Source organism: Felis catus, chromosome B3 (genome assembly GCF_018350175.1).
Source record: "Felis catus isolate Fca126 chromosome B3, F.catus_Fca126_mat1.0, whole genome shotgun sequence".
In the NCBI taxonomy this organism is placed as follows: Eukaryota; Metazoa; Chordata; class Mammalia; order Carnivora; family Felidae; genus Felis; species Felis catus.
The window spans coordinates 2,943,373-2,971,184 of record NC_058373.1 but is presented as its reverse complement, the minus strand read 5'-3'; the positions used below and the strand labels follow the sequence as shown (position 1 = coordinate 2,971,184).

At 52.2% G+C, this 27,812-nt stretch overlaps 1 protein-coding gene across 4 annotated transcripts in view; it reads left to right on the top strand.

The window, feature by feature from the left end:
* The window catches only part of EFL1 (elongation factor like GTPase 1), a 122,953-nt gene that overhangs the window by 67,624 nt on the left and 27,517 nt on the right, over window positions 1–27,812 (top strand). For all 4 annotated transcript variants that reach the window (XM_023254828.2, XM_045058728.1, XM_023254827.2 and 1 more), the window contains one exon: window positions 25,998–26,129. In XM_023254828.2, coding sequence (XP_023110596.2) covers window positions 25,998–26,129 — 132 coding nt within the window. The remainder of the gene's footprint in view (window positions 1–25,997; window positions 26,130–27,812) is intronic.

Sequence of the window (27,812 nt, the reverse complement as noted above, 5' to 3'; positions counted from 1 at the left end):
ATACTGAGATGTCACAAAAGTAACAATCTCGTCTCTGCCACCAATTCTTTGTTGTTACCACCAGTAACACATTGGTGTGTGTTCTTCCGTGGGTGTTCCCCATACAGTAATACACTCCCTCCCTCTCTCTCTCTCTCTCTCTCTGTCTCTGTCTCTTTCCTCTGTTCTCCGGAACTGGTACTCAATATATCATTATTCCGGTGCGGTTCAGCAGACCCGCCTCGCACCCTCGCTCCCCGGGTTGGGAGGGATGTTGCGCGACAGGTGACAGGTGTGTATAACCTGTCCTGTGCATGTATCACGTTCTTCTGACACGGCTTCAGGTTCATTACTGCCATCAATTTCTTTATCGATTCACACGAGGACTTTGCACCTTACTGAGTGGTGGAACCCACACGCGAGATATTTGTTAGAACGCCCCGTCAGGCCTAGAGCAGTAAGGTCTGACCACGAGGGCTGCTGGGCATCATTTATGAATAATTCTAGCTTCTGTAACTCATAAAGGACAAACTGGTACATCCACTTGTGTTTTAATTATTTTAGTAGGTTCTAGACGTTTCCACACCTGGTCTTAGTGCATTTGTTACTTGCAGACCCGGTGTGCCTGGCCTTCTCTGCCCCAGCAGTTGTTTAAAAAAAAAAAAAAAAAAATCCCATTAGCTGTGTCTTTAGCAATTCTTTACTTCCGTATTTGTGGCTGGCTCTTGGCCGCATATTCCTGAGTGGATGAGCATAACTATAAATGTCATTCGACCAACACGTGTGTGTTCAAGTCTGAGATTTCTCATGGTTGGTATTCCGTGTCCATTTTCCTGGTGGTGATTTTATCACCAACCAATTAGCTACAGCCAGAGATTGCCACTTTGCCACAAATACAGAGCTCTTTGTCAGAAAGACCACCCACAGCTCCTGAAGACCGACTTTCACACTGCATCACACAGTTTGCAAAAAGTTTTCCAAGGGAGTGAGCATGATGGGTTCGAGTGCAAGCCTGGGGCGCTTGACCAAAACCCCTGTTTGTGCCCGGTCACATATGGACGGGGTGTGATCGTATGAAGGTGCCTGGCCTGAGGCGCCCCCGGTGCGATGCCGAGCCAGACCCGGAGTAGAGTCTCACTGCTGTGCGCCCACGTCCAAGGTTGAAGGGCAGCGTCCAACTGAATGATTTCAGTTTGGGATTTCACGTCCAAATCCATTTCTAATATGATCGCCTTATGTTTTTATAGCATTATACGCTTTTCAGAATGCTTTGATCTGTCCAGTCTGCTCTTAGCTTCTATATTTCAAAGGCCAGTAATGGTTCGGTTGGAAGTAATACCTATTAGCAGGGTGACTTGGAAAACTTTGAAATCATTTCCAGGTGCGTTCCACAGGCTGCGTTTGAATGATGAAACCGTAAACTTGCTTTCCTGTAAAAGAAAACTTTGCTGCTTTAAGTGATCTTTGAAATTAGCAGCCTCCCAGGTTTCCGTCTTCTTGTTGTTTTCCTCCGTCTTTGTAAGGAATGGATCCAGTTGACGTGGGGAATGAGTAGCTTGTGCGGGGGACCTGAGGATGTGACCGAGGGGAAATACGGGGCCGAGAAAACTGCCCATTTTCCCTAAATACCTACGGTGCTGGAAATGCATTGTAAATAATTTTCGTTGTAGAAAATCCCTCTCACTTCTGGTTTTTGTTTTTTTGATCACCGTAGGGATACAGACTAGGATGGAGAAAACCCAAGGAGAATCAGAAAATAAAACAACAGCTGGGCATTATGTTTATCGGGGGACTTTACTCAGATTTTACCTGTGACCCAACGTCCCTTTTTATTTTTATTTATTTATTTATTTTAATGTTTATTTATTTTTGAGACAGAGACAGAGCATGAATGGGGGAGGGTCAGGGAGAGGGAGACACAGAATCCGAAGCAGGCTCCAGGCTCCGAGCCGTCGGCACAGAGCCCGACGTGGGGCTCGAACTCGTGGAGTGTGAGATCATGACCTGAGCCGAAGTCGGAGGCTTAACCGGCTGAGCCACCCAGGCGCCCCACCAACGTCCCTTTTTAAAGCGTCCCACAGACTTTAAAGATAGGGTGTGTGCCCGCACACACACCCCTGATGTTGCTCAGGACGCGAACGAGTATCGTTCGGCACAACAGTAGGACGCCTGTGCTCGCCAGCCCCGTCCGTACCTACAGACGATTGCCTCACCGAGCTGGCACGGTGAGTCTCAGGCCTTCCCTCTTCTCCTGAGGACTCAGGAGTCCCACGGAAACCCGAGTCCTCTGGCCCAGATGATCCCCCTCCGGAGCGGACACGGAAGAGTCGGTGGACCTGTGGAGAGACGGAACGTTCCACGGAAGAGACCGGTTTGACCAGCGAAAGCGATGGGACCATCTGAAAGGGACTCCTTGTAAGAAACTGGGAGAACCTAGGAAAATAAACGACCATCCCGAGGTGAGACTAGCAGGGTGAGGCGCTGGCGTAAACCAGAGCAGATACTCAAGAAAAACAAATGAACTGAGGACAGAAAAATAACTGATAGGGCTGCGGGGTTTTCAAACAGAGCAGTGGAGGGGCCGCTCCAAGACCGAGGAGGCCTGAGTCAGCGCACGAGGAGGAGGCCCTGCAGAAATGCCGAGTGAAGAGCTGGGACGTGGGGAACAGACGCCGCGGACTCGATGCACGGCCGTGTGTACCAACGTGCGTTCGCTGTCACACCAGAAAGAAATCCTGGAAGAAGAGTTTCCGGGGACAGAGCACGGAAGGGAGAGACACAGTGGAGGCTGGGGCAGGAGTGCACGAGAAGAGACCCCAGGGAAATCTCGAGAATTTCAAGAATAAAAAAATATATAGGGGCCCCTGGGTGGCTCAGTCGGTTGAGCGTCCGACTTTGGCTCAGGTCATGATCTCACGGTTCGTGGGTTCGAGCCCCGCGTCGGGCTCTGTGCTGACACCTCGGAGCCTGGAACCTGCTTCCGATTCTGTGTCTCCCTGTCCTTCTGCCCGTCCCCTGCTCGCACTCTCTCTCTGTCTCAAAAATAAATAAAAACATTAAAAATTTTTTTTCTTAATTAAAAAAAAAAAGAATCAGGGGGAATTTGGTGGAAGAAAAACTAGTATCAGAACGATGACAAGACTGATTCAGGGGCACCTGGGTGGCTCAGTCGGTTGAGCATCCGACTTCAGCTCAGGTCATGACCTCGCAGTCTGTGGGTTTGAGCCCCGCATCGGGCTCTGGGCTGACAGCTCAGAGCCTGGAGCCTGCTTCTGATTCTGTGTCTCCCTCTCTTTCCGCCCCTCCCCTGCTCATGCTCTGTCTCTCTCTGTCTCAAAAATAAATAAAAACATTTTAAAAAATTAAAAAAAAAAAATATATATATATGTATATATTCCAGAACATCCACATAGTTTAAAGCAGGGATACCCACGAGAAAAAGAAAAAATTAGGTCAGCATCAGGCTTCTCTTCTGGTCCCCAGAATTCAGAGGGGGGGAAACCGTGATTCATGAATTCTCTGTGCTCCCGGGTCCATCTCAGTCCCTTGTGAGAACATGAGCTTAATTCAGTAGGTGTATATCCTCCCTTTCTGTGTGTGAATTAAATGTAAAAACTGGATTCTAGACTTCAAGCAAAATCCCAAGTCTGCAGAATAGAAACCGCAGAGGCTGTTATATCATAAAATAAACTAAAAACAAAAGTCAGTAATAAAATCTTAATTCAAAATTATTCTCGCCAGTTAGACATTAAAATACCACCTCTTAAGTCACTTTTAGAGCAAAGTGGAGATTAAGTTTGCATCTACAGGGTGTAGTAATCCCTTGATTTGAAGCCCTTGAGTTTCATGGTAACCAAACGGTGTTAGTGGAAGTTCCGCCCATTTTACAGCAATTTTTTTCACCACCAGAAGTAGAAAGTGAAAGTGGAACTTTGACCGTGTATCCCGGCCTTGGCTGCCCTGCTCACTGGCAGGTGCTCCCCCGCAGGAAACTACTGCAGAGACAGCCGGGTTCGGTACCCCCGCCAGCTTCCTTTGTAAGGTGGTGTGTGACCGAGAGCATCTGTGAGATGGCGCTAAAAACAGATCAAAAACAGCTTACGCAAGAAAGTTCAACAAAATATCCAAGGGGTGCGGTGATCAGGAAGCTCAGGGTTCAGGGGAACGGTGAACAATTCAGCTCCAGAAAGTAGCCGATGGCCCTGCAGGCCGAGGTCCCAGTGGGGAGGAGCTCAGCAGAGGACCTGTGTGAGCCCCCGAATTACTGGGACCGGTCCCACAGCGCCGCAGGGGAGAGCAGCGTGAGCCCCCGCCGTCAGAGAGGACCCGATGAGCCCCCGCCGTCAGAGAGGATCTGATGAGCCCCCGCCGTCAGAGAGGACCCGATGAGCCCCCGCCGTCAGAGAGGACCCGATGAGCCCCGCCGTCAGAGAGGACCCGATGAGCGCCCGCCGTCAGAGAGGACCCGATGAGCCCCGCCGTCAGAGAGGACCCGATGAGCCCCCGCCGTCAGAGAGGACCCGATGAGCCCCCGCCGTCAGAGAGGACCCGATGAGCCCCCGCCGTCAGAGAGGACCCGATGAGCCCCCGCCGTCAGAGAGGACCCGATGAGCCCCCGCCTTCAGAGAGGACCCGATGGGCGCCCGCCGTCAGAGAGGACCCGATGAGCCCCCGCCGTCAGAGAGGACCCGATGAGCGCCCGCTGTCAGAGAGGACCCGATGAGCCCCGCCGTCAGAGAGGACCCGATGAGCCCCCGCCTTCAGAGAGGACCCGATGAGCGCCCGCCGTCAGAGAGGACCCGATGAGCCCCCGCCGTCAGAGAGGACCCGATGAGCCCCCGCCGTCAGAGAGGACCCGATGAGCCCCGCCGTCAGAGAGGACCCGATGAGCCCCCGCCGTCAGAGAGGACCCGATGAGCCCCCGCCGTCAGAGAGGACCCGATGAGCCCCGCCGTCAGAGAGGACCCGATGAGCCCCCGCCGTCAGAGAGGACCCGATGAGCCCCCGCCGTCAGAGAGGACCCGATGAGCCCCCGCCGTCAGAGAGGACCCGATGAGCCCCCGCCGTCAGAGAGGACCCGATGAGCCCCCGCCTTCAGAGAGGACCCGATGAGCGCCCGCCGTCAGAGAGGACCCGATGAGCCCCCGCCGTCAGAGAGGACCCGATGAGCGCCCGCTGTCAGAGAGGACCCGATGAGCCCCGCCGTCAGAGAGGACCCGATGAGCCCCCGCCTTCAGAGAGGACCCGATGAGCGCCCGCCGTCAGAGAGGACCCGATGAGCCCCCGCCGTCAGAGAGGACCCGATGAGCCCCCGCCGTCAGAGAGGACCCGATGAGCCCCGCCGTCAGAGAGGACCCGATGAGCCCCCGCCGTCAGAGAGGACCCGATGAGCCCCCGCCGTCAGAGAGGACCCGATGAGCCCCCGCCGTCAGAGAGGACCCGATGAGCCCCGCCGTCAGAGAGGACCCGATGAGCCCCCGCCGTCAGAGAGGACCCGATGAGCCCCGCCGTCAGAGAGGACCCGATGAGCCCCCGCCGTCAGAGAGGACCCGATGAGCGCCCGCCGTCAGAGAGGACCCGATGAGCCCCCACCTTCAGAGAGGACCCGATGAGCGCCCGCCGTCAGAGAGGACCCGATGAGCCCCTGCCGTCAGAGAGGACCCGATGAGCGCCCGCTGTCAGAGAGGACCCGATGAGCCCCTCCGTCAGAGAGGACGCAAGCCCCGGGAATGCTGTTCCTGCAGGAACAGGAGCAGAGCCACGTCATGTCAACAGCCCCCTCCAGCAAGCTGCAGTGGCAGCCCGGGTCTGGAAGAGCTGTCCTGGACCCTGCAGGGCAGGGAAGAGGGCGCTGCGGGGCTCACAAGAGCCAGGTGTTCAGTTCTCGGGAATTTTGCTAACCAGTTATTACACTCAGCCGTGATTATAAAGTAAATTATATAATTTGTAAGTAAGCTAAATTCTCAAAACTAAAGGTAATAAATAAATATTCGAAAAAGGATCCAGAAATAAGCTTCTGGTGCTGCTGGCGAAAAACAGTGAAGCCGGAACATCTAACGTTCAGAAATGGTTCCGTTCAGCCCGATCCAGTGTTCGACTGCTCAAGCAGCCATTTCCGTTTATTTTTGATGTAAAGAGAGTATATTCCATGCTGGGCCTTACCAGAGAGGCAGACAACGCGGCAAGTACTTTGGAATATTTTTGTGTTATGTTAATGGCCTTTCCCCCTAGTGCCCGGTGCCTGGCATTTTATGGATATTATTTATTTTTTTAATTTATTTTTTTAATGTTTATTTATTTTTGAGACAGAGAGAGACAAAGCATGAACGGGGGAGAGTCAGAGAGAGGGAGGCACAGAATCTGAAACAGGCTCCAGGCTCTGAGCTGTCAGCACAGAGCCCGACGTGGGGCTCGAACTCACGGACCGCGAGATCATGACCCGGGCCGAAGTCGGCCACTTAACCGACTGAGCCACCCAGGCGCCCCAATTTATGGATATTATTTAAAGGTAAAAAGGAGAGTACCTACTTGGATTTTGAAATCGACATAAGTAAGATTCTACATATCAAACCCTACAGATGTGGTTCTGAAACTCTGAGTATAAAAAACTACCTTCTGCTTTTATTTATAAGAAAAAAATATCAGTAACTGATTCCACTGAAGAAAGGAGAGAAAGAACCAGTACCAGTATATACATAAATAGGAAAATGGGAAGATATCAATACATCAGAGCTGATAAATAGCACATAAGTTTGAAAAGATCAGTGTGAGGATGCATTTCTCATTGAGGAGAGGGGGAACATGCGTTAGGAATGGGTGGGAATAGAGTGATACACTTACAGAGACCTAAATTGTGAGAGAATACTGTATCCTTCTCTAGGCCGAGAGTAGTAGGACATTTAGAGCCCTGTACGTGTCAATACCAAATGGTACGGAGTTTTCATTTAAATTTGCATTTATTTTCTTATTAACGAGGCAGAGCGCTCCATATCTGTTGGCCCCTTGTGTTACCTTTTTTGAATTGTTTCTTTGTGTCTTTGGCTACGTTTTTAAATTGGGCTGTATTCATTTTCTCATTTCTTTTTATACATGGAGGCTACTAATCTTTGTTCTTTTTTTTTTTTTAATTTTTTCTTTCAATGTTTTTTATTTATTTTTGGGACAGAGAGAGACAGAGCATGAACGGGGGAGGGGCAGAGAGAGAGGGAGACACAGAATCGGAAACAGGCTCCAGGCTCTGAGCCATCAGCCCAGAGCCCGACACAGGGCTCGAACTCACGGACCGTGAGATCGTGACCTGGCTGAAGTCGGACGCTTAACCGACTGCGCCACCCAGGCGCCCCTACTAATCTTTGTTCTGAGACACACTTTCCGTAGTTTTTGTGTACTTTTTGGTTTGCCTTTTAACTTTCATTTTGCCATGGAGGAATTTTTAAAACGTCTAGGCAAAGGTGAGATTTTTCTTTTCTTTTTTTTCTCCTTAATGTCTCTTAGGAATTTAGAAGTTGAGATTTGTTTGCTGGTGTTATCTAGCTTTCTGTACTTTATTGTTTCTTTCCTGTTAAGAAGACACACACTGTGGGGCGCCTGGGTGGCTCAGTCAGTTGGGCGTCCGACTTGGGCTCAGGTCATGATCTTGCTTGCGGTTTGTGAGTTTGAGCCCCGCTTCGGGCTCTGTGCTGACAGCTCAGAGCCTGAAGCCTGCTTCAGATTCCACGTCTCCTCCTCTCTCTGCCCCTCCCGTGCTCATGTTCTGTCTCTCTCCGTCTCTCAATAATAAATAAACATTAAAAAAAAATTAAAAAAAAAAAAGAAGAAGACACACACTGTAACAAATTAATAAAGCAGTGGCGTGTCGAGAAGAGTGCTGGTCTGCCCCGCTCTCTGGTGAACATCCCCATTGGCTAGCGTCTGGCGTGGGGTTTGTGGGAGCAAGAACGAGCTCGTGTCTCACTCCCTCATCCACCTGGTTTTTACCTTGGCCCGCCGTGTGAGGTGGTGTAATTTCTTTTTTGGTTTTTTTTTTTTTTTAATTTTTTTTTTCAACGTTTATTTATTTTTGGGACAGAGAGAGACAGAGCATGAACGGGGGAGGGGCAGAGAGAGAGGGAGACACAGAATCGGAAACAGGCTCCAGGCTCTGAGCCATCAGCCCAGAGCCCGACGCGGGGCTCGAACTCCCGGACCGCGAGATCGTGACCTGGCTGAAGTCGGATGCTTAACCGACTGCGCCACCCAGGCGCCCCGAGGTGGTGTAATTTCAACTGGAGTCTTTAGTTTTGAAACTAGTGGCCCGACGTCCTGACCGGGTGGAGGGGGGAGGTCAGAGACAGGCACTGGGCACTCCCGGGGGGTCACATGTCCTCTGCGCGGCCGGCCGCACGTGTCCCGGGAGTGCCTGTGCGGGCCGCCCCGAGGTGTCGTCCTGCCAGGACCTGAAGACAGGTGTCTTGTCCTTCCCTGAGGCACCTGCTTGTGTCAGCACAGTCCGGGGAGTCGGGTCTCCTGACTTTGTAGCCGCTTGGCGGGCTTCTCATCCACCTGACTCTGCCTTGTTCTTGTCCCAGGGCCTCACGTGAAAAAACTGCATTTCCCTGTTTTCATGATACATGTATTTTGGCGGTGGATCGTTTCACCTCGTTTCATCCAAAAATCCTTTATCTTTCAACCCCCGAGAAATTTGGGAGTCGGGAATTTTCATCCTCTCCCTTACAATCCACCTGGCTTCCATTTTCTTCTAGAAGGTGGCGGGGGGGGGGGGGTGGCAGGGGGATTCCCCCAACAACAGGAGGGGCACACGGGGCTGGAGGAGGTGCTGGGGGGGGTGTGCACCACCCCACGTCAGTTGCTGTCCGGGCGGGTCTGGCTGGGCCTCGATTTGAGGTGCGGTGCCTCCGACGGGAGGAGGTTGCCGGCACTCAGGAAGCCCACCGGCCCGGAGGTGGGTGCGAGCTCAGTGCTTCCCACGCCAGCCTCATCATCGCAGGCGCTCGTCTGGCCCGGTGTTTGATAACTTGGTTGAAACTAACACGCCTCCGTCGCTCTGTGAGGTTCCCGGGAGTGTTGCAGTCCTGGCTGGAACTTTCCGGAGCCCTGCTCCTGTGGGTCCCGGGACCTGGGGTGGGCGCGCACAGCCCAGTCTGCGTGTCTCCACCGTAGACCTTCCACGTGGCCGTGCAGCAGCTGGCCTTTGCAGGGCAGGCGTTTATAACGACCCTTTGCTAACGGTGTCGAAGGCGAAGTCTCAAGATTCAAAAGGATTATTAAGCACTGGTGATAATGACAGTGGGGACCCCGAGTCCCTGTTCTTGGCCTCCGTTCTGGCCTCGTTCACGTGTCCCGTCACCTCGGAGCCCTGCAGCGCCACAGCCCCACGGAAAGTAGCCGGGACCCGGGGCGGGACCGCAGGGCCGCTTCCCCCGAAAGGTGAGCCCCTCGTTAATAACGTGTCCTCCGGGGCTCCTGATGTGACCTGACGTTCTCTCTCTGGGCGGGTGTCCTGGCGCTGTGCACTTTTTAGGGAACCCTGTGCTCGGTTTTATTTCAGCCTTGGCTTCAGTCACTGCCTGAGAAGTGGGGCCAGCTGCCAGCTGACCCTGGCCACAAACAGAGAACAAGGGGCCTATTGTAAACCAGTGATCATACTCGCAAGACTAGAAATGCAGTGCCTCCGAGCCGCAGAGTACGTTTTCCTGGACCGTCCTTGGAGCGTTGTTATTACTGCGTTTCTTCCAGCTCCTTCTATCAGATTCAGGGAGGGCGGGTGCGGCTTCGCCACACCCGTTCTCCTCAGCTGGCCTCTGGGGCCGTCCGTGGGGCGGGGGAGCGGGGACCAGACCCGGGGGCAGTGACCACTAACAGCGAGGGGCCCCGGGGGGGGGGATGACCCCGCAGCGTAAGCAGATTAGCTGACTGAAGGAGCCATGAGAGCAGCTTCCGAAGAAAGCAAGCTCATGGCCACCTCGACTCTTACGGCCACCTCGACTCTTACCGCCACCCCTGCTGCCTGGACAGGTGGGCGGACCCCCGGGCATGGGCAGCACCTGCAGTCAGGAAGGAAACCAAGCTTGTGTTAAGGACAAAATCATTACAAAATGTGATTACCAGCCTTCCTTTCTCCCCACATTTGAGAAATTGATGCTCCTGGCTCCTTAGTATTCAGCCCGAGGGCGTGTGCGGTAGAATGCCCGGGACAGGTCCTCAGCTCAGCCGTTGCCCCCACAGACCCAGGCCTCCCATGGGCCATCACCGCCAGCCCTCTTTCCTGCTGTGGGACCCCTCCCTCCTGCGGACCTCATCATTGCCTCTGTGTCCAGTGCCTTTGGAAAGATGCCCTCGGGGCACCTGGGCGGCTCAGTCGGTTGAGCATCCAACTTCGGCTCAGGTCATGATCTCACGGGTCATGATCTCACAGTTCGTGGGTTCGAGCCCCACGTCGGGCTCTGTGCTGTCAGCATGGAGCCTGCTTGGGATTCTCCCTCCCTCCCTCCCTCCCTTTCTCTCCTCTCTCTGTCTCTCTTTCTCAAAATGAGTAAATAAACGTAAAGAAAAATGCCCCGTGCCGGAGGGACTCGGCCCGGACATACAGGGGAACCCGGCCTCCCTCCCGCTTGCTTCTCTGCAAGCTCACTTCACCCCACGTTCTGGCTCCTTGTCCTTTGTCCCCGTAAAATGTGACTTCCCGGCGGCTGGCCGTCCCCTCCTCCCTCTGGACGCACTCAGTTTGTCTCACCTTTCTTAATGGAATGATGCGTCACCTGCGGGTGGCCATCGTGGGGACCCGTGACTTAGTGAGTCGTGCTTCGCGGAAGAAAACCTGAGGGGGAGGGAGCAGCTTCCTCAGACTCCGGCTCACAGCGGCCCCGCGGGCGGCACCAGCCGGACACCTCTGTCATGCAGCTAACTGCAAGGCCTGTACCCGGAGGAGGGAGCTGGAAGTTTCTAGGGGTTTCCGTGGAAACGGAAGTGTTGGGGAAGACGTGGTAGCGAAAGGCTTGTGTTCTTCCAGCAAGTGAGAGCGGAGGCAGTGGTGTCCCTCGGAAGAAGGTGACGGAATCCAGCACAGGCCAGCCAGCAGGGGCCTGACGGGAGGCGACGTACGAACGCCCCCCGTAGATGTTCGCGATGAAGGAGTGAGTCCCCACACACGCTCACACAGCCAGAGGCCCCTCGTCAGGGAGGTGGGCTGCTGTGACCTGTCATCTCAGATGACACTCAGAGGCTTTAAAAACTGTCTTCCTGGGGCACCCGGGTGGCTCAGTTGGTTGAGTGTCCGAGTTCGGCTCAGGTCATGATCTCACAGTTCGTGGGTTCGAGCCCCACATCAGGCCCTGTGCTGACAGCTCAGAGCCTGGAGCCTGCTTCGGATTCTGTGTGTCCCCCTCTCTCTGCCCCTCCCCTATTCATGATGTCTCTCTCTCTCTCTCTCTCTCTCAAAAATAAACATAAAATTTTTTTTTTAAATAATAAAAATTGTTTTCCTGGACTTGTGTGCAAAATGCAGAAGTACAAATTAAGTCAGGTCTTACTAGTCACCTGGTCACTCTATCCCAGTCCGGTAAATCCGGGACCGAATCCTGTAGTGAGTCTCTGCAGAGCGAGCTGTTTGTGAACGGAACGGAAACATGCTGATGGAGTCGTAAGACCCTGGGTGTCGAGAGCTGCCTGAACTTGGGAGATCATTTTGTGCATTCCATATTCTTTGGGAAGGGCCGACTGTAGGAATCTTGTTGTTTTTATGTTTACTCTTTTGAGAGAGAGAGTGGGGGGTGGAAAGGGGGGGGAGAGAGAGAGAGAGAGAGAGAGAGAGAGAGAGAGAGAGAGAGAGAGATCTTAGGCTACACATGTCATGCAGAGCCCGAGATCGGGCTCGATCTCATGATCCTGGGATCATGACTTGAGCCAAAATGAAGACTCGGACGCTCAACCGACGGAGCCCCCCAGGCACCCCTCGTTGATGTCCTCGACAGTCCGGTGTGCCCGTGTACCGTGTGTATCTTCTTCGTGCATACACCCGCGTGTTGCCAGCGAATCTCCCCGAGTCTCGTGATTCATGCTGTTCTACTCCAGTCCGTTGTTTTATCAGCATATATGCTTGGATGTTTTATTAGTGCTGTATCCTAGAATCTGTTCTCACCTTCCGATTTACTATATTCTTTTCACGGCTCAATAAACTTTATGAATGGACCTCAAGTTTTTTAAACGATTCCCTTTCTGATGGGTAATGGATCATGGCTTTTCCTGTTTCAAAGAATGCTGTACTGACCATCACTGCATTTATGTTGTGTTACTGTTGTTGTTTTTTGTTTGTTTGTTTGTTTTGCCAATTTAATCAGTTACCTCTTCATTTTAATCAACATTTAACACAAATGCTCATTCGTTTATTTAGCAGGTATCTGCTGAGGGCCTGCTGGGTGCCAGGCGTGGCCCTTCTGGTGTGTGTCCGGGTAGAGAGGCAGTGAGGCTATAGTTGGGGGGGTGGGGGGGAGATGGGAGCCGGGAATAGCGGTCCCAGCACAACCAAGTGGTGTTCGATGCGCCTGAGCTGGTGGTGTTGCCTGTGGAGGGTGTGAGCTGTGCAGGGAGACGGGGCTGGTGTTCTCTCCCGGTTTCTATCCCTGATCAGGCTTCAGTTGTCAAGGCCCTTCTCCCCTCCACGGTTTCAGCTGATGTTCGTGTTAAAGCATCTTCTGTGTATGAAGCTGTTTGCAGATAGGGCCTTTGTCCAGCCCTCTGCTCCCTAAGGACGGTCCTGGGTGTAGACACCGGCGTCTCTGGGCGTGACCGCTTCACCCCCTCCGCCCCGCGTACCGCGTTCCCGACCCTGTGTGCTCCCGGTCGTGCGGGAGGGTGGGTGGCCCCCTGCCTCGTGCTCTCCACCATCTCCCTCCTTTCTTCTCCTGCTCTACCAGAGTGGTCATTTTTACTCTTCCTTCGGTGAAGGAAACTACAGGAGCAAGGTTTTCGGTGATTCTGGAAAGGAGCAGAGATGTTATGACTATTTATTGTCCTTGGAAAAATAGAGCTCATCTATCCGAATACATTGCAGAACGAGGGCACAGAGGGAAAAGCCATGGCCTGGGTCGGGAAGCTTGGGCTGTCACCAGGACTGTACCTTGGGATCGGCCTTTCTCCGCCATACCCCTCGGATTCCTCGTCTGTAAAACGGATGGGCTCTGAGAACTTGCTGGAGTTGACAGTTTATGTTAAGTCAAGGGCATTGCTGCTTTATAAGCAAGCCATGAAAGTTTGCAGAACTTTAAGGAAGGCCCTGATATCTAAAGCGGTGACGGTTTTGCCGACGAGATGCCTTTACCGGCCCGAACTGGTGATATTGGATCCGGAAACCTGGCTGTTCCCGGACCCCCTGCTGCCCTCCTTTCTGCCACCTGAGCTGAATATCGTGAGCGCTTTTCTTCGTGTAGGATAGTAACTCGGGTAGTAAACTGCCAGGGTCAGCCTCAGCACGGACCGCGTTGTCTTCTGGGGTTCGGATGTGGGTCATTTCCAAGTGGCTGGTAGAACGGGCCCTTGAGGATGACTGAGCTGCTTCCTGGAAGGAAACCCTCCTAAGGAATAGGAAAGTACACACAACAGAGAATCTAGGAACGAAGCCTTAGTCTCTGGAGGGAGGAACGGTGTGATGCCGGCCCTGCATTTGCCTTTCGGCCCAGGCCCGTTGCTCCCGTGACCACAACCTTTGGAACCCAACGGTACAACCTGCAAGAGTTGACCTCTGTGAGACGTTCGGTCGCGGGTGGCGTCTCAAAGCACCTAGCAGAGCAGAGCGCCCAGAGAGCCCCGCACAGTCTTGGCACTTTCACGGCGCCAGTGCCTGAGTGTCTGTGGCAAGTGTGAGCTCTCGGGCCCTTGAGGAACAGCCCCAGAGAGGCGGGCGGACAGGTCCCAAAGGAGGCCCTGTCGCGACTGGTGGACAGGGAGCCGGCGGGAACTGGTTGTGGCTAATCTGGCCTCCCTGGTAGGCCTGGCTGGGAAGCCCTGAGAGAATGGTTTGCACGGGTCCGTCCTCTGACGGCTCCTTCGTAGACGCTCGCTGCATCAGCACTTCTGCTCTGTGCAGTTCTTTGGCTTGCGACAGGTTTCACTAGGGACAGGGCCTGGTGGTACGTGCGGAAGGGTACTTGTGGCCGTCTGAGGAGACGCACCAAGCGCTCCGGTAGAGTAAAGGTTTTCCTGACATCCCTTTTTAGGGGTCTCCTGTTTGGGGCCAGTTAGAAGTGACAGTCTCACCTCCCAGCATATTTCTGGGGTCTTTGTGAAGAGGCTCCCATACCCAAGGCCACTGTGGACCGTATTATGGAAATAATCGACTCGAAACGACTGTCACGTTATTTTGCCGACCTACTTTTCACAGCACTCTTTCTCTTTTCCTTAGAACTGGCGTGCACTCCCCATGATGTAAGTGGGATCATTTTACTCTAATGGTGGTTAGATTTCAGCACTGCTAGTTGGTAAGGGCGGAAGCAGGCTCTCAGAAATTCTTTGCGTGATGTGTTGGATGTTTTCTGTAGATAAAGGCAGCGGTGGAGAATTATGTGATGTTTGCTAGAATTGTTTTGTTTCCCTGAAAAATGAAGCAGACCAAAACCCAAAGAATAGTTTTCAAAACCATTTTGAGCATCTTCCAGTGGGGATTTAAAAGGACCCACCTCTAAACAAACCGCAGAGTGGCAGGAACCAGAGGACAGACAGATGCCCGCAGCCAGGAGGGGACGGGCTGCACTGTTTGGGGTCAGGGCGCGATTTGTCACGGACAGACAGTGTTCAGAAGAGTCCACGTAAGATCGCTGCTGTGGAAGACACATTTCATCAGTCACCGGACCACGTGGCGGGAAGACACAAGGAGACCAGCCACGTGTTCTTTCCTTTGCTGCCAATTCCGCCTTGAAGGCTCGGAAACGGTTTACCTTTATTACCTGCAGGTAACCGCGCCTCTGAAAGACTCGGGAGCACTTGAGGTGGCCACGTAGCCGTGTAATTTGTGTCGGGTAACGTTTTTAAGTACATCTCGTTTGATGCGTAGCAGGCGTATGCCAGCCTTAAACCACAGGTTGGCAGATTTTCCCACACTGAACACGTGCCAGTGTCCCCAGCCTCTGGATTTGGAAACACAGCATAACTGGCATCCCTCCACTTCTTGCCCCCCGTCTGCTTCCCCCCCCCCCAAGGGTGGCCCCCACCCTGGCTTCCGATGTCACGGATCTGCTGTACCTGTCCTCAAGCTTGATATAAGCCGAATCACGGAGAGTGTACTCGTGGGTCAGGCTTCTCTCGTTCGGCGTCCCGGCCGTGAGACTCCCCCGCGTCACTGCGTGGTCGTGACCTGCTCGTTCTCTTCGCCGTCCCGTGTGTCCACCGCCGCTTCTCCGCTCTTCCGGTGGGGGACGCGGAGTTTGTTGCCAGTGTGTGGCTATTATGAATGTTGTTGCCTTGAGGATTCCCGTGCACGTCTTGCCCTGCGTATTTGAACACAGGAAACGTGTGACGGAAGAGGAGCTGCTGTGTCGTAGGGTAGGCGTTTGTACAGCCTCAGTGAGCGGACCGATTCGTGCCTCCCCAGGAGTTGGCTAAAAATTCCGGCTGCTCCGTATCTTGGCCAGCGTTTATTTTTGTTTTCCTTTTATTTGAGCCTTTCTGGTGTGTATGGAGTAGTATCTTGTGTTGGTTTCCCCGATGACCCGCGAAATTCAGCTCCTTTTCGTTTATTTATTGCCCGTTGATTTTTGCCCGTCTACGAAATGCCTGTTAAGTGTCTACCCACTCTTTCTAAAATTCTCTGATTTCTTTTACGTTGATTTGTAGGCATACTTTATATATTCTGCATTCGAGTCCCTGGTTGGATGTATTTATTGGAGATATTTTCTCTGACTCAGAGAGTTACCTTCTGCTCTCTAATGGTGTCTTTTGATGAACCGCAGCTCTTAATTTTAATATAGTATAATATTTATTAATTTTTCATGACCAGTGCTTTTTCTGTCCCGTATAAGAAATCTGCTTACTCCAAAGTCATGAAGACTGTGGCATTCTTCTGTAAGCTTTTCAGTTTTATTTATGATATTTAGATTCGTGATCCTCTTGAAATTGGCCTTTGTGAGATGGTGTGGGTGGGACTCAGATTTTCTGTGGAAACAGTGGCAACTCCACTCTACTGGACCCTCCGCGCATGTGCTGCCCCCTGTGCCGTAAGTCCGATTATACGGCTTACGTTCATTTGATCCTGTTAATGGCAGCTCTTTAAAAACAAAAACAAAAACGAAAAATCCTCAGAAGTTCTTGTAGCTTGTGTCTAACAACTTTTCATGGGAAAAATTATGTTTTTTATTTAAAAATGGCCACACGTAATTTCAAGCCTAATACCATTACAGTTTTCATTTTTACTTATCTTTTTCTTGATTTAATATCTTGATTTGCATATCATCTTTTCTTCGTAGAATTTTATATTCTGCTTTGTCTGTGTCTAAGTAAGTAGGTCTTCGGAAGCTCGGTTTGTAGCAGCCGTGTGGTATCTTATCGACAGGGACAGTGTGTTAGCCTGCTGCCTGCAGTTTAGGGCACTCTTACTTAGAGCGATGACAGCTGTCCCCCTAGACGTCTTACTGAGCTGTCATTGCACAAGGGGGCCGCAGTTGAGAATCAACGGACCGTCTTGGGCCCCATCCTTACTTTCACTTCTAAAGCTAAGTCTCCACTACTCCAGCCTCTGTTCCAGACACCTTGGTCCTTTTCAAGGGGTCGATACGGTACTAACCTATTGCTTTCATTTATTATAAAACTAAAACCCGTAACTACTACAACGTAAGCCTCGCTGATATTTAAAGTGATATATTCTTACCTCATTCATCCGTGATCAGTCCCTAGTAACAACTCCTTTGAGAGCCGTAGGAGCTGGCCAGGGTACTGGCTTGGATTAAAATGACCTGCGTTTGCTTCAAATCTAGTTAACATTCTGATACTGTTTCTCCTCTTCCGAATTACATTTCATCCGTAGGCTCTGGTATGAAGCGAGTTGTATCTATGCGCTGGTAACTGTGCCTCATCAGGATGCTACTACGGACCAGTAGTCTCAAACAGCTCAAGCTCCAAGGCTCAGGGTTTGGAATAAACTACCAGCAGTCATGTGGCCGACTTTTCCAAATGCTCCCAGGGCGCTCACGGTAACAAAGTGCGAGAAACTTGAACGTGGGGTCTCAGGCTTCGTTTCCTTCTCCTCCATGGTGCTCAGCACCGACCTCTAAACCTAAGCAGTCAGTAGATCTTTGATGACCCCGATCTAAGAAGCACAGGAATTATAGGAAACGTTCCTTCAGCAACTGTTTTGAGCTCTACTCTTAAATAAACCCCAGTATATTAGGTTGTAAGGTTCCATAGGCCCGTCCAGATTCTGTAATTGCTGCATTGACTTTGAAGAAAATACTAACTTAGTAGGCCATCATTACATATGGTAGAGGACACAGGGGTCCTGTCAGGCGACGTGGGCCCACATCTAGTGCCAGGATGGCCTGTGAGGGGATCTTCCGTGGAACTGAGAGTGAACAGGGCCTTCAGTCTAAGGCTGGCAGAGCCCTCACTCTCAGAACCTCGGTCAACCTCAGGAAACATTCCGGCTCCCTGTCAGATAGGAATCCAAGAGTCCCTCTGCGGACACCAGGCAGCAGAGAATTCCAAGTGTGGCGGTCCAGAGGTGAGGGCACAGTTCCAGCTTCTAGGGCCCAAATGGACCCATGCAGGTATAATACACGTGCGGGATAATGCCAGCGTTCATTGCTGCGTGGTCATTCCAGCAGTGCAAGCGTCCAGGCACAGAAGGAACCGAAAGGCTTGAAAATGCTCCCATTTGGCTATCCTGACGGCATAATCAAGTCAGCCCCTTGCAGTCGCCGTGGACGTGAGCCTGCAGATGTGGCTCCATGCAGATGGACGGCACCGACGACTCCGGGGCCGTGAGCGGCTGTCACAGTAAAGTGGCGAACAGCTCATTTGCAGAGCAGCCTTCCTGGAAATTCAGTGTATGTGAAATTGTGAAGAAAGTACTTCATCATTAAAACAGAGTTAGGTTTCAGCTCGGATCCTTGTAAGTAGTCTCGTCCAGCAGAGTGCGCAGAAGCCGCATGACCCGGGGAAACTCTACGCGGGAGACTTTTCTACACGTTGCAAGTCCCTGGTCCCTGGCCCTGCCCGCCGAATGCCAGCGGCAGGCCCCAGCTAGACACGCCCCCTCTGGTGACCGGATTGCCTAGATTTGTAGCACTGCTTGTGGGATGCTGTCAGTACACCCGTGCCCGTGGTCAACACCGTTCGGGACACGTGACTGGAAATCACACCGGCGGGTTGCACTGGCTGAGCGTGCAGAATTGTTCTCCTGTGTGCTCGTGACAATCGTGCCATCTCCAGGGCAGGACACCTTTGCCAGTCCGTGGCTTTTTCAGACAAACACCAATTCTGTTGGTGCGAAAAACTATCTCATTGTTTTGATTTCCGTTTACATGATTAATTTTTTAGGTTAAGGTTCTTTTTTGTATGTTTTCTGACTACTTAGGGCTTCCTTTCCTTTCAGTGTCTTTTCTTAGAACTGCGTATGTTCTTCACTTGTGTTGCTCGGTGGGTTGCCTGTTTTTCTCCTTGATCTGTACCAGCTCTTTATATATGATGCTTGCTAATCCTTGGTCTGCTTTAAACATTGAGAACATCTGTTTTGTAACTTTTTTTTTTTTCCAGGTAGGCTTCATGCCCAGCAACAGGGCTCGAACTCACAATCCTGTGATCAACAGTCAAGTGCTTACCTGACTGAGCCACTCAGGTGGCCCCTGTCGCTTTTAATCTTGTGCCATATTTGTGATACAGTTTCTATCATATAGTAGGAAGAAGTTACCGGCCTTTAGTGTAGGATCCCGTGACTTGTGCTTTCAACTTGTATGTTTCACGTTCAGGGCTTTGATCCATGTGAGATTTATTTTTCTACGTGGCGTGTGGCAGACGGACATGTATTATTTTTCCACTTCATCACCTGGTTGTCGCAGTGGCGTGCGCCCAGGAGTCCCTCCCTTCCCCCACGGTTGTCCCTTGCTCACGTCCGGGTTCCCACATGGGCGTTTCTGGGCTCTCCATTCATTGTCACTGGTGTGGAATCAGACACCCAGCATGGCTGTGCTGTCTGCACACTGGTTACTTTCTCAAGGAAGGAGGTAGGAACCGACCCTTGTGAATTTGTCTTTAACCCCGCCCACAGGGCATGGCTCGGGGCGCCCTGCCCTGGTCTTCACGGCACATTCAGGTTGTCCTTCCCTTTCCTTCTCTGATCACTTCAGTCAGAATCTGCCGTGCACTGGCGATGAAGGCGCCATTTCACACAGAAATGACTCCTCTTCCTCTTCCTGCTCTTAATTGGAAATATTTCGAGTTGAAAAGTAAGAGAAATCCGGTCATAACTTCCTGGTTGTAGAAAGCCGTATCTCTTTCCTTTCTTTTTTTTTTTTTTTTTTTTAACCTTAAGACAAATTTCCAGCATTGTTTTAAACTGTACAAGGCATTTTATGCTTCTCCTGTGGCAACCTTTGTTTCCCCGTTTAGTTAAATCATTTGAGTGGGAATGCGTATCTTGGAGCATCACATAAAACTGTGTATACTGTGTAAATGTAGGTCAGTGGGACAGGATACAAAGCTCATGCATGGATCCAATTACGAATACGAATTTATGCTTTAAAGGAAGTTATTACAGCCTTCTTTACAATTGACTAGTTAATAGTGTGTATATAAAATTAAATAACGATTCATATCCTACACCAGGAAAAACCCTAAACTGATTAACAACTTCTAATAAAAAAGGAGTACAGCCGTGCCCGTGGTAACCACGGCTGCCCACGCTTGCCCTGGCTGCGTGCTGACTCTGTGCCTGGGACTCGGACACTCTGCTTCTCAGGCTCACGTGTCCCCGTCCCCGCACGTGCTGCGTGTGTGTGGTGTGCGTGTGGAAACTAAGACTTGGGAGAACCTAGGTGGCTGGAATAAGGCTTGAGCCAGAGGTAAACTTCCGTGCCTCCGATTCGGGATCCGACGTGACGGGACCGCGTGCTGACCGGACGGAAGAACCAGTGGCAGGTGCAGGGTCCCAGAGAAGTGGAAATAACGGGGGGACACGTCTCTGCAGTCGTGCTTGCCCTGCCAGGGCCGCTGCGGGTCGTGACCGGTCCCTCACCGGCCTCCGCCGGTGCCCTTCTCCCACCCCCATGCCAGCCTCTGTGTCTTCCGGGAACAGACCTCGTGTTTACTAGGTACGACGTTTATCGCAGCGTATGGTCACACGGGTCGTCCCGTGTCCCCCTCCGCAGTCTCAGCTCTGAGGACAGCACCGTGCTCGTGTTGACTCGTTCATTGAAGGCACTTGATGAAGTGTCTGTGGGTGCCCCCGCCCTCAAACTGGAATCAGTGAAGAACCAACAGAAGGTCGAAGAAGTATTTATCAGTCCTTTGAAAGCACAGCTTTGTAAGCTTTCAAGCCCAGACACCAAACGGGAAAGGCTCAGGAAAGGTACTAGAGAGGAAAAGTAGACGCAGAATAAAAGGAGCAGCTCCAGTCCGGAGGAAGGACTGGGAGTCAAAGTGCGTAGGACATAAAGAACGAACACGGCAATGGCAACAGTGAGCCCGAGAGAAGGGCTCCCGAGGGCTCTGAACAGGAATCATCACAGCGTCGTCGTCCATGGCCGAGATGGGGATCCTCGCCTCGCCTCCCCCCGCTTCCCCCTCGTCCCCTCCTCCTGGCTCCGAAGTGGCCGCCGGGGCTCGCAGCTCCGCCTCAGTTCTCACCCTTGCGCGGCCGTCCCCGGAAAGTCCACGGCACGGTGACCACGTCCCCTGATGCTCGGTCTCTGTTACGTCCAGCCTCACGCGCGTTTGGCCCCCGCTGTGCCGTTACCCCGTGCGGCGGGTGGTCCAAAGCCCCTGGGCCCCCAAGCTCTGCGGCCCTCTGTGCTGGGTCCCCCCACCATCCCTTTCTCATCTATTTCTGCTCCACTAGAAAACGTTATTTTATTATTTTTAAATTAATTTATTAAGTGCTACCTCCTTTCCCCCGGGCTGGCCTCTGGAAACCCTTCGGTTTACTTGCTTTGAGGTGGGACCTGGGGCAGCACCGAGTGCCCGGGTCGGTTTCCAGGCCCGAGATGGAATCTCTTCCACTATTTCGATCCTAGACCTCCCGGCCGTGGGAGTTCCCTGAGCCCGCGGGAGTGGGGGCGATCTGGCTCCCTGAGGACTCTTTCTTGGGGCATAAATCGAGACTGCACAGTGTCACCTTTACCTGATGCAGGACACTGCAGGACAGGTTCCTCCCTGTTCCCTAATACAACGACAGCAAACCTACACATCTCAAAAAATATGTATTACTTTGTCTCCTTACTGTAGTCTCTCCCGAGAAAGGGCCCCAGGTCTTAGTACAACCTGCCTGAGAACTAGTATTAACTGATTATGAGCTCCATCTGTCCTCTGAGAAGGAAACCGTTCTGACCCGGTGGTGTCACTGGGAAGGCTCTTCCCCAGGGCCTCCTCTGACACCGGGAAGCTAAGGGGCGTTGATCTGACAACAGACTTGTTGAGCACACTGGAGAGACTCGGCCGGTCCCCCGGAAACCTTCGCCAGGCAATATTGGTCTACTTTGGAGCTGTTTGTTAGCCAAACAAGCCTGGAAAAGGCCCAGATTATATTTTATATTTATGTTTTACACTCATGTACCTACCTGCCTACCTGCGTCCGTGACAAGTTACGAAGCGCGTGGATCCCCTGGGATACCCTCCGTAGTTGAGTCCAAGGGGGGCAGAATCTGAGTTTGCGGTAAGATACAGAATAAGAACTGAAAACTTTAGGTCGAGGATATGGGCTGCTTTGGTAATCCAGAGGCAGAAGGACCTAGATTTGAAGGTGGTCTTCCAAAACCAGTGGTTCTCTAGATTTGCACCACCCTGGGAACCCGTCCTTTAAAAGCAAATGTTTTTATCCAGGTGATCCTTGAACAACACACATGTGAACCGTGTGGGTCCGCCTATACGTGGATTTTTTTCAGTCAGTGAAGTCCAGTACTGACAATATATTTTCTTTTCCTCATGATTTTCTTAATAGCGCTTTATTTCTCTAGCTTACTGTACTGTACGAATGCAGTATGGAATACGTGTGACACACAGAATCCATGTAAATCAGCTATGTTATCGGGAAGGCTTCCAGTTAACACAGGAGTTAACAGTGAGGAGTTAAGTTTTGGGGGAATCAAAGTGAATTTTCAACTGCACGGGGTCAGTGCCCCTGAACCCCGTGTTCAAGCATCAGCGGCTCTTGTCTGAATCCTCATGTCCCTTCTGAGGTCGTGTTCGCTGCTCACACAGGCCTGAGGCTCCGTGGGCGTACGTGGTGTGTAGCTGGCATCCACTGTGAAGATTTAAAGGGATCCGTTAACTCAGGTGTATTAAACAGATTAAGAGGAACCAGTTGATGGTTCTTGAGAAGTAATATTAAAGTTGGCTTGGAACGTTGGCAGTTAGGGACCATACTCCAGCTAGAGCACTAACATTTTGCCACGTTGTTATTGTTCTCTTGTATTCAGATACTAATTTTTATACCAGCGTAGAAAGCGCACTTTCAGAATCCAGATGTCCCTGAAGATAGTAATGCTGTCCTCCGTCCAGACAGCAACGGGCCGTCCGCAGGAAGCAGTGTTAGAATTAAGTGACGGTTTCACCGTCTTCCTGCTGCCAGTGTGAGCTCATCGTGGAGCCATTCAGCCTGTGCACTGGGAGCTGGTCGGAATAGAAGAACGTCGTCCACAGGGGGCCGGTCCATCTCTCAGGCCCCACGGAGTATTTCCGGTGTCAGATCGTAAAAGAGGACACGTAAACGATGCTCCTCAATATTGTTTCTGGAATACTATTTAAAGGGAAGCCTTAGAGACAGCCTGGAAAAAAGCTGGGGCTTGACAGCACTTGTAACATGCTGATTTTTTGAGTAAGAAGAATTTGAAGGGAGTGGCACGCAGCCTGGCACGGGCCTGGGACGCGGTGCAGGAGGGCCGCGTGTCCCCCGCCCCGCAGCCAGTGGCCACACGCTCGCGCATCTGAGTGCACTTGTACAGAGAGGAATTAGGACCAGAGAGAACTTGGATCGTTGATGTTCAGCCACACAGCAGTTACCGGTGTTTGCACAGAACTGAGCTAGAATTTTGGGTGTTTAGTGCATTGCTTTTACCCCATATTCCTGTTTTCTCAGCCTATTTTCTCTCTTTTGCTTACATCACGTGCCCTTTTTTGATAAACATTAAAAAAAAAAAAAAAAAGCTTGTACTCTCTCCAGTCCTTCAACCAAATCAATGCCATGCTAATTTCTGATTTTGTTTTTCTGAACTGTCACTTCTGTCCCAGAAATTCTGAGATGATTCTCTTGAGTGAACATGTCCCTTACCGATCCCTGCACACACACACACACACACACACACACACACACGCACACACACGGACACACACGCACACACCCCGCCAGGCTATAAAGTGCTTTAGCATATGTGCTTTCTGTGAAGGAGCTGTTCCCCCATGATTGTCATTGTGACTAAAGCAACCAGAGTAGAAGTTAGCAGATAAAAAGTTACGGACATTATAGCAGTAAGTTATGTGTGCCTGTGGAAGGGGTGGGGGGCGGGGAGGGAGAAATCTAGTGAAGTGAAAACAGTGACAGTCTTACGATGGCGTGACTCTGGGTATGCTTGTCTTTTTTCAGAATTATACTTGATATCATTTTAAAACAGAAAAGCTTTTAAAAATTGTGTTTTGTGTGAGTACCCAGTCATACACTTACTAATTATCTGATAGTATTTCAGGAAATTCTCAAAGTGATTTTTTTTTTTTAAATCATTTCTTTGTGATTCACCCAAGTAACCTTAATGGTCCCTTTCCTGGATTTTGAGATTATATATGTGTTTTTTAATATTTATTTATTTTTGAGAGAAGAGACGGAGCAAGAGCACGAGTGGGGAAGGAGCAGAGAGAGAGGGAGACACAGAATCCGAAACAGGCTCCAGGCTCCCAGCTGTCAGCACAGAGCCCGGCACACGGGGCTTGAACTCATAAACTGTGAGATCGTGACCTGAGCCGAAGTCAGATGCTTAATTGACTGAACCACCCAGACGCCCCTATAGAGATTATATAATTATAATCCTATTCACAAATCTGGACATACCTAAGTAGCAAGAGTAGATTTGGTAATTTGAATAGCAAAACGTCGAGCAGCAGTTCAGTGTTCACAGTGTGCTGACCACGTTCAGCTGCATCCTCGTGATGCACAGGAAGGAGTGGGATCTGCCTTTTCGGTGAAGGCACGTGCTGTGCGTGCAGGAAGGACACGTGCACTGGTCAGAGGTCAAAAGCAGGATGGGTGAGGTTTGAGAGGGAATATTTACTTGGGGTGGGGGGAGTCTCCCAACCCCTGGCCCATGGGAGATGATGTTATTTCTAGTAGACTTGGTGGGAACTCGGCCAGACCCACATCTGTGGGTCTTACCAGTGGGGGAGGGCAGCAAAGCTGTGGCCGGTGTAGACCTTTCTCTGTGCTGGGCCAAGAAGCACAGTAATGAGAAATGGATACCTTGACTGAATAAATGCACGGGATGCACAGGGACTAGACATAGTACCTTGGAAACGTCAGTGTGGAGAGGGTCCCCTGCACACGAAAGGTCTAGAAATCATGTCATGAGCTGAACAGTTAGAGGAGCTAGTGATGTTTAGCGTGAGGCAGAAAAGGCTTCAGAGGGTCTGACAAATGCCGTCAAAGTCCCAGGGGTGCCTGGTGAAAGTGGAAGCAGGTCTTGTGTGCACCCCGGGCGCTGTCCTAACGCATCTGGAGGTTGGAGGTCGGGGGTAGATGGGTTGGAGCTCTCCCTTGAGGCAGGGAGGGAGTGGGTGAGTTCTGGATGCTTTCAGCAGGGGCGGGGGGTGGGGTGGCATCGCCCGGGCTTCCCCACCATGTGCTCACACTACGAGACCTCTCAGCTGCCTTTAGGTTGTGTGCCGGAAGCTTCTGTGTCAGTTCGCCTCCACCAGGCTGAGCGTCCGGTCGTGGGGTGTCCCGTCCCCCGGTGCCTACCTGACGTCCGTGTGTCGGCCCAAGGAGCAGTGCCGTTTCCTGTTCTCAGTGGTTTCTGAGCCCAGCATAAAGTGCTGGTCAGGGGTCCCTGCCCCCGTCTCCTGTGCCACCTTCCCCTTGAGCGACAACCTCCCCTCCCGTGCCCTCCTCCATCTTTAACCCCAAAGCATGGAAACGGCCCTTGTGCGTGTCCCTTAATTCATTCCAAAGTGATGTCTGCTCTTCCTCTGGACGTGAGGCTCCATGCGCCCCCTTTAACCTTCCCGTGGGGCATTCTCCCCCATCTGCTCGAAGACAGATACCCCCCTGGGCAGTCTTATGCAGCCACCCCTGGGAGCCTGCAGTGGGACGGGGACAGGAGAAGGGGCAGGTGGGGGGAACCGATGTCCCCTTCTAAAACTGGGGTACTGTGAAGGGGGGTTTGGGTCAGGAACGCCACAGCAAGCTCAGACTTGAAGTCTCTAAACGCCCTTGACCCCTGTGTAAGTATTTGGGAAAAGAGAGGATTCCAGTAGAGACCCCTCTTCGTCAAATCAACGTGTTTTGAAAACCAGGAGTTATGGGAAATAATTAGTATTTTCAGACACACGTATCTGGACATGGTCGCTTCTGGGGTCAGAGTAGGCACGTGTCAGCCCAGTTTGCAGTGACCGCACGAGCTGCACATCTGGAAACCGGGCACCAGCAGAACGCCCGTGTTCGTCACGGCAACCAGATAGCATCCAGAGGTGCAAAACCTCCGTGAGGCTCTGCCTCGTTCCCTGCGACATTTCTGAGTGTTTCCCTCTGTGACCTCCGTTCTGGGTCGGTGTTCTTATTTTTCTAACGTAAATTCAGAATTTATCATCCTTCGTTGACCGCGTGCATCTTTTCCTCCCTGCAGGCATAGGAGGCCTTCAGGACTTCGTGCTGAAGTCGGCAACACTGTGTAGCTCGCCGTCCTGCCCACCATTCGTTCCGCTCAACTTCGAAGCCACGCCTATCGTGAGGGTCGCCGTGGAGCCCAAGCACCCAAGTAAGAGGACCTCGTTTTTAAAAGCCCGTGACGTCCCTCCCGCTTTCGAAGTGCGTGTATTTCACGCTTGATTCCTCACGATTTGTGTCAACAGGGCTGTGGATTTTCATTCCGGGTGTGTAACAGAAGAGAGCTTCCCAGGCCGGAGGCCCTCGCAGACCAGCTGCTTTTCCCAGGGGGTCGAACCTCCGTCCTGCGAACACGGTGTGTTTAGGCTCCTTTGCCTTCTGGGGAAACCGTGTCTTTTGTGGCAGAGATGAGGTCATCTCCTTCCCCCCGTGACCCTGGCACAGGCTCAGCAGAGCTCATGTTTTATGTGATTGGTTAGGATCTTAGACTCTTACCCCAAACTTCTTGGTTCCAAACCCATCATACTCTCTTGGCTCTAGGTTCGCTAGATTATCTGGACACCGGGCGTGTCCTGTCTCTTTGGAAAGCACTTCCTGCCCCACCCAGTGTGCCGGACCGTGTCTTTACTAGTGCTTAGTCTTTGGTTTGTGCCATTTGCCTGACCAGGCCTCGTTAACTCTTGTATTTTGCTTCCCGTGACATCGCTAAGCCCGCATTCCCTGTGACTTTGGTGTTCCCAGGGCGTAGTGGTCGTCGGGGGAGAATCTCCTGTGTGCTCTAAGGGAAGCGCAGGGCAGGTGTCGTAACATGGTGGTTCTCTGCGGACATCTGTGGCGCCATCGTTGCCCTTGCCCGTCTACTCCCCATCTCGCCCCAGAGCCGGGGCCTCCCGCAGGCTTGTCTCTGCCTCAAGTTCTAAGAGACATCCTTAGCATCGAGGGTCCCTGGGAGCCTAGAGCAGACACTCGGAGGACGGCATCTCTGACCTGTGGGCTCGGTCCCGGTAAGCAGCCATCTTGGTTGGGCCCCAGAGACAGGCCTCCTTCCCGGCCGTCACCGTAGACCGCCAGTGCTGGCTCGCTGCGCGGACTGACCCTGTTCTTGATGAGGCCTGCTTCCTCTCCAGGGGCTCGTCCAGGCCCTGGCCCCTCACGGTTGGCTCTTCTCTTGTGCCGGCGTGGCTCCAGCCGTCGCCGGCCGCCTCCAGCCCTGAGAAGTACGCACAGTACGAGAAAGTTCCGTTTTACTGCAGTTGTGACACTTGAGTCTGGCAACTGCGGTTTCTTCTTCGGCATTTCTAGTATTTCTGGCTTCTTCTCTGTTCCATTTAGACCTAAATTTTTAAACCCGAGATCAAAGAAATAATTGCTAATCAAAACCATAATGTTTTTGTAGAAATTTATCATTTTTGGAGTGTGCCTGTCGGCCGCGTGCCGCCCTGGGCTGGAATCCCCGCTGGGGAGCAGCCGGGCCGGAGGGGCCCAGCCGGCTTCCTTCCCGTCCCGCGGCCGACTGTCCGGTCTCCTGCCCGTGGGCGAGGCCGTGCGGTGACGGGAGACGTGGGAGGGCTGCGCCGAGGCCCGTTTTCCTCGCGTGCTCCATTGCGAGTTCCTCAGCCGTGTGGGAAACAAACCAGCGTGGGCGCCTGGGCGGCTCAGTCGGTTAAGCAGCGACTTCGGCTCAGGTCATGGCTCAGGTCATGATCTCACGGTTCACGGGCTCGAGCCCCTCGTAGGGCTCTGTGCTGGCAGCTCGGAGCCTGCGTCGGATTCTGTGTCTCCCTCTCTCTCTGCCCCTCCCCCTGCTGGCCCTCTGTCTCTGTATCTCTCTCTC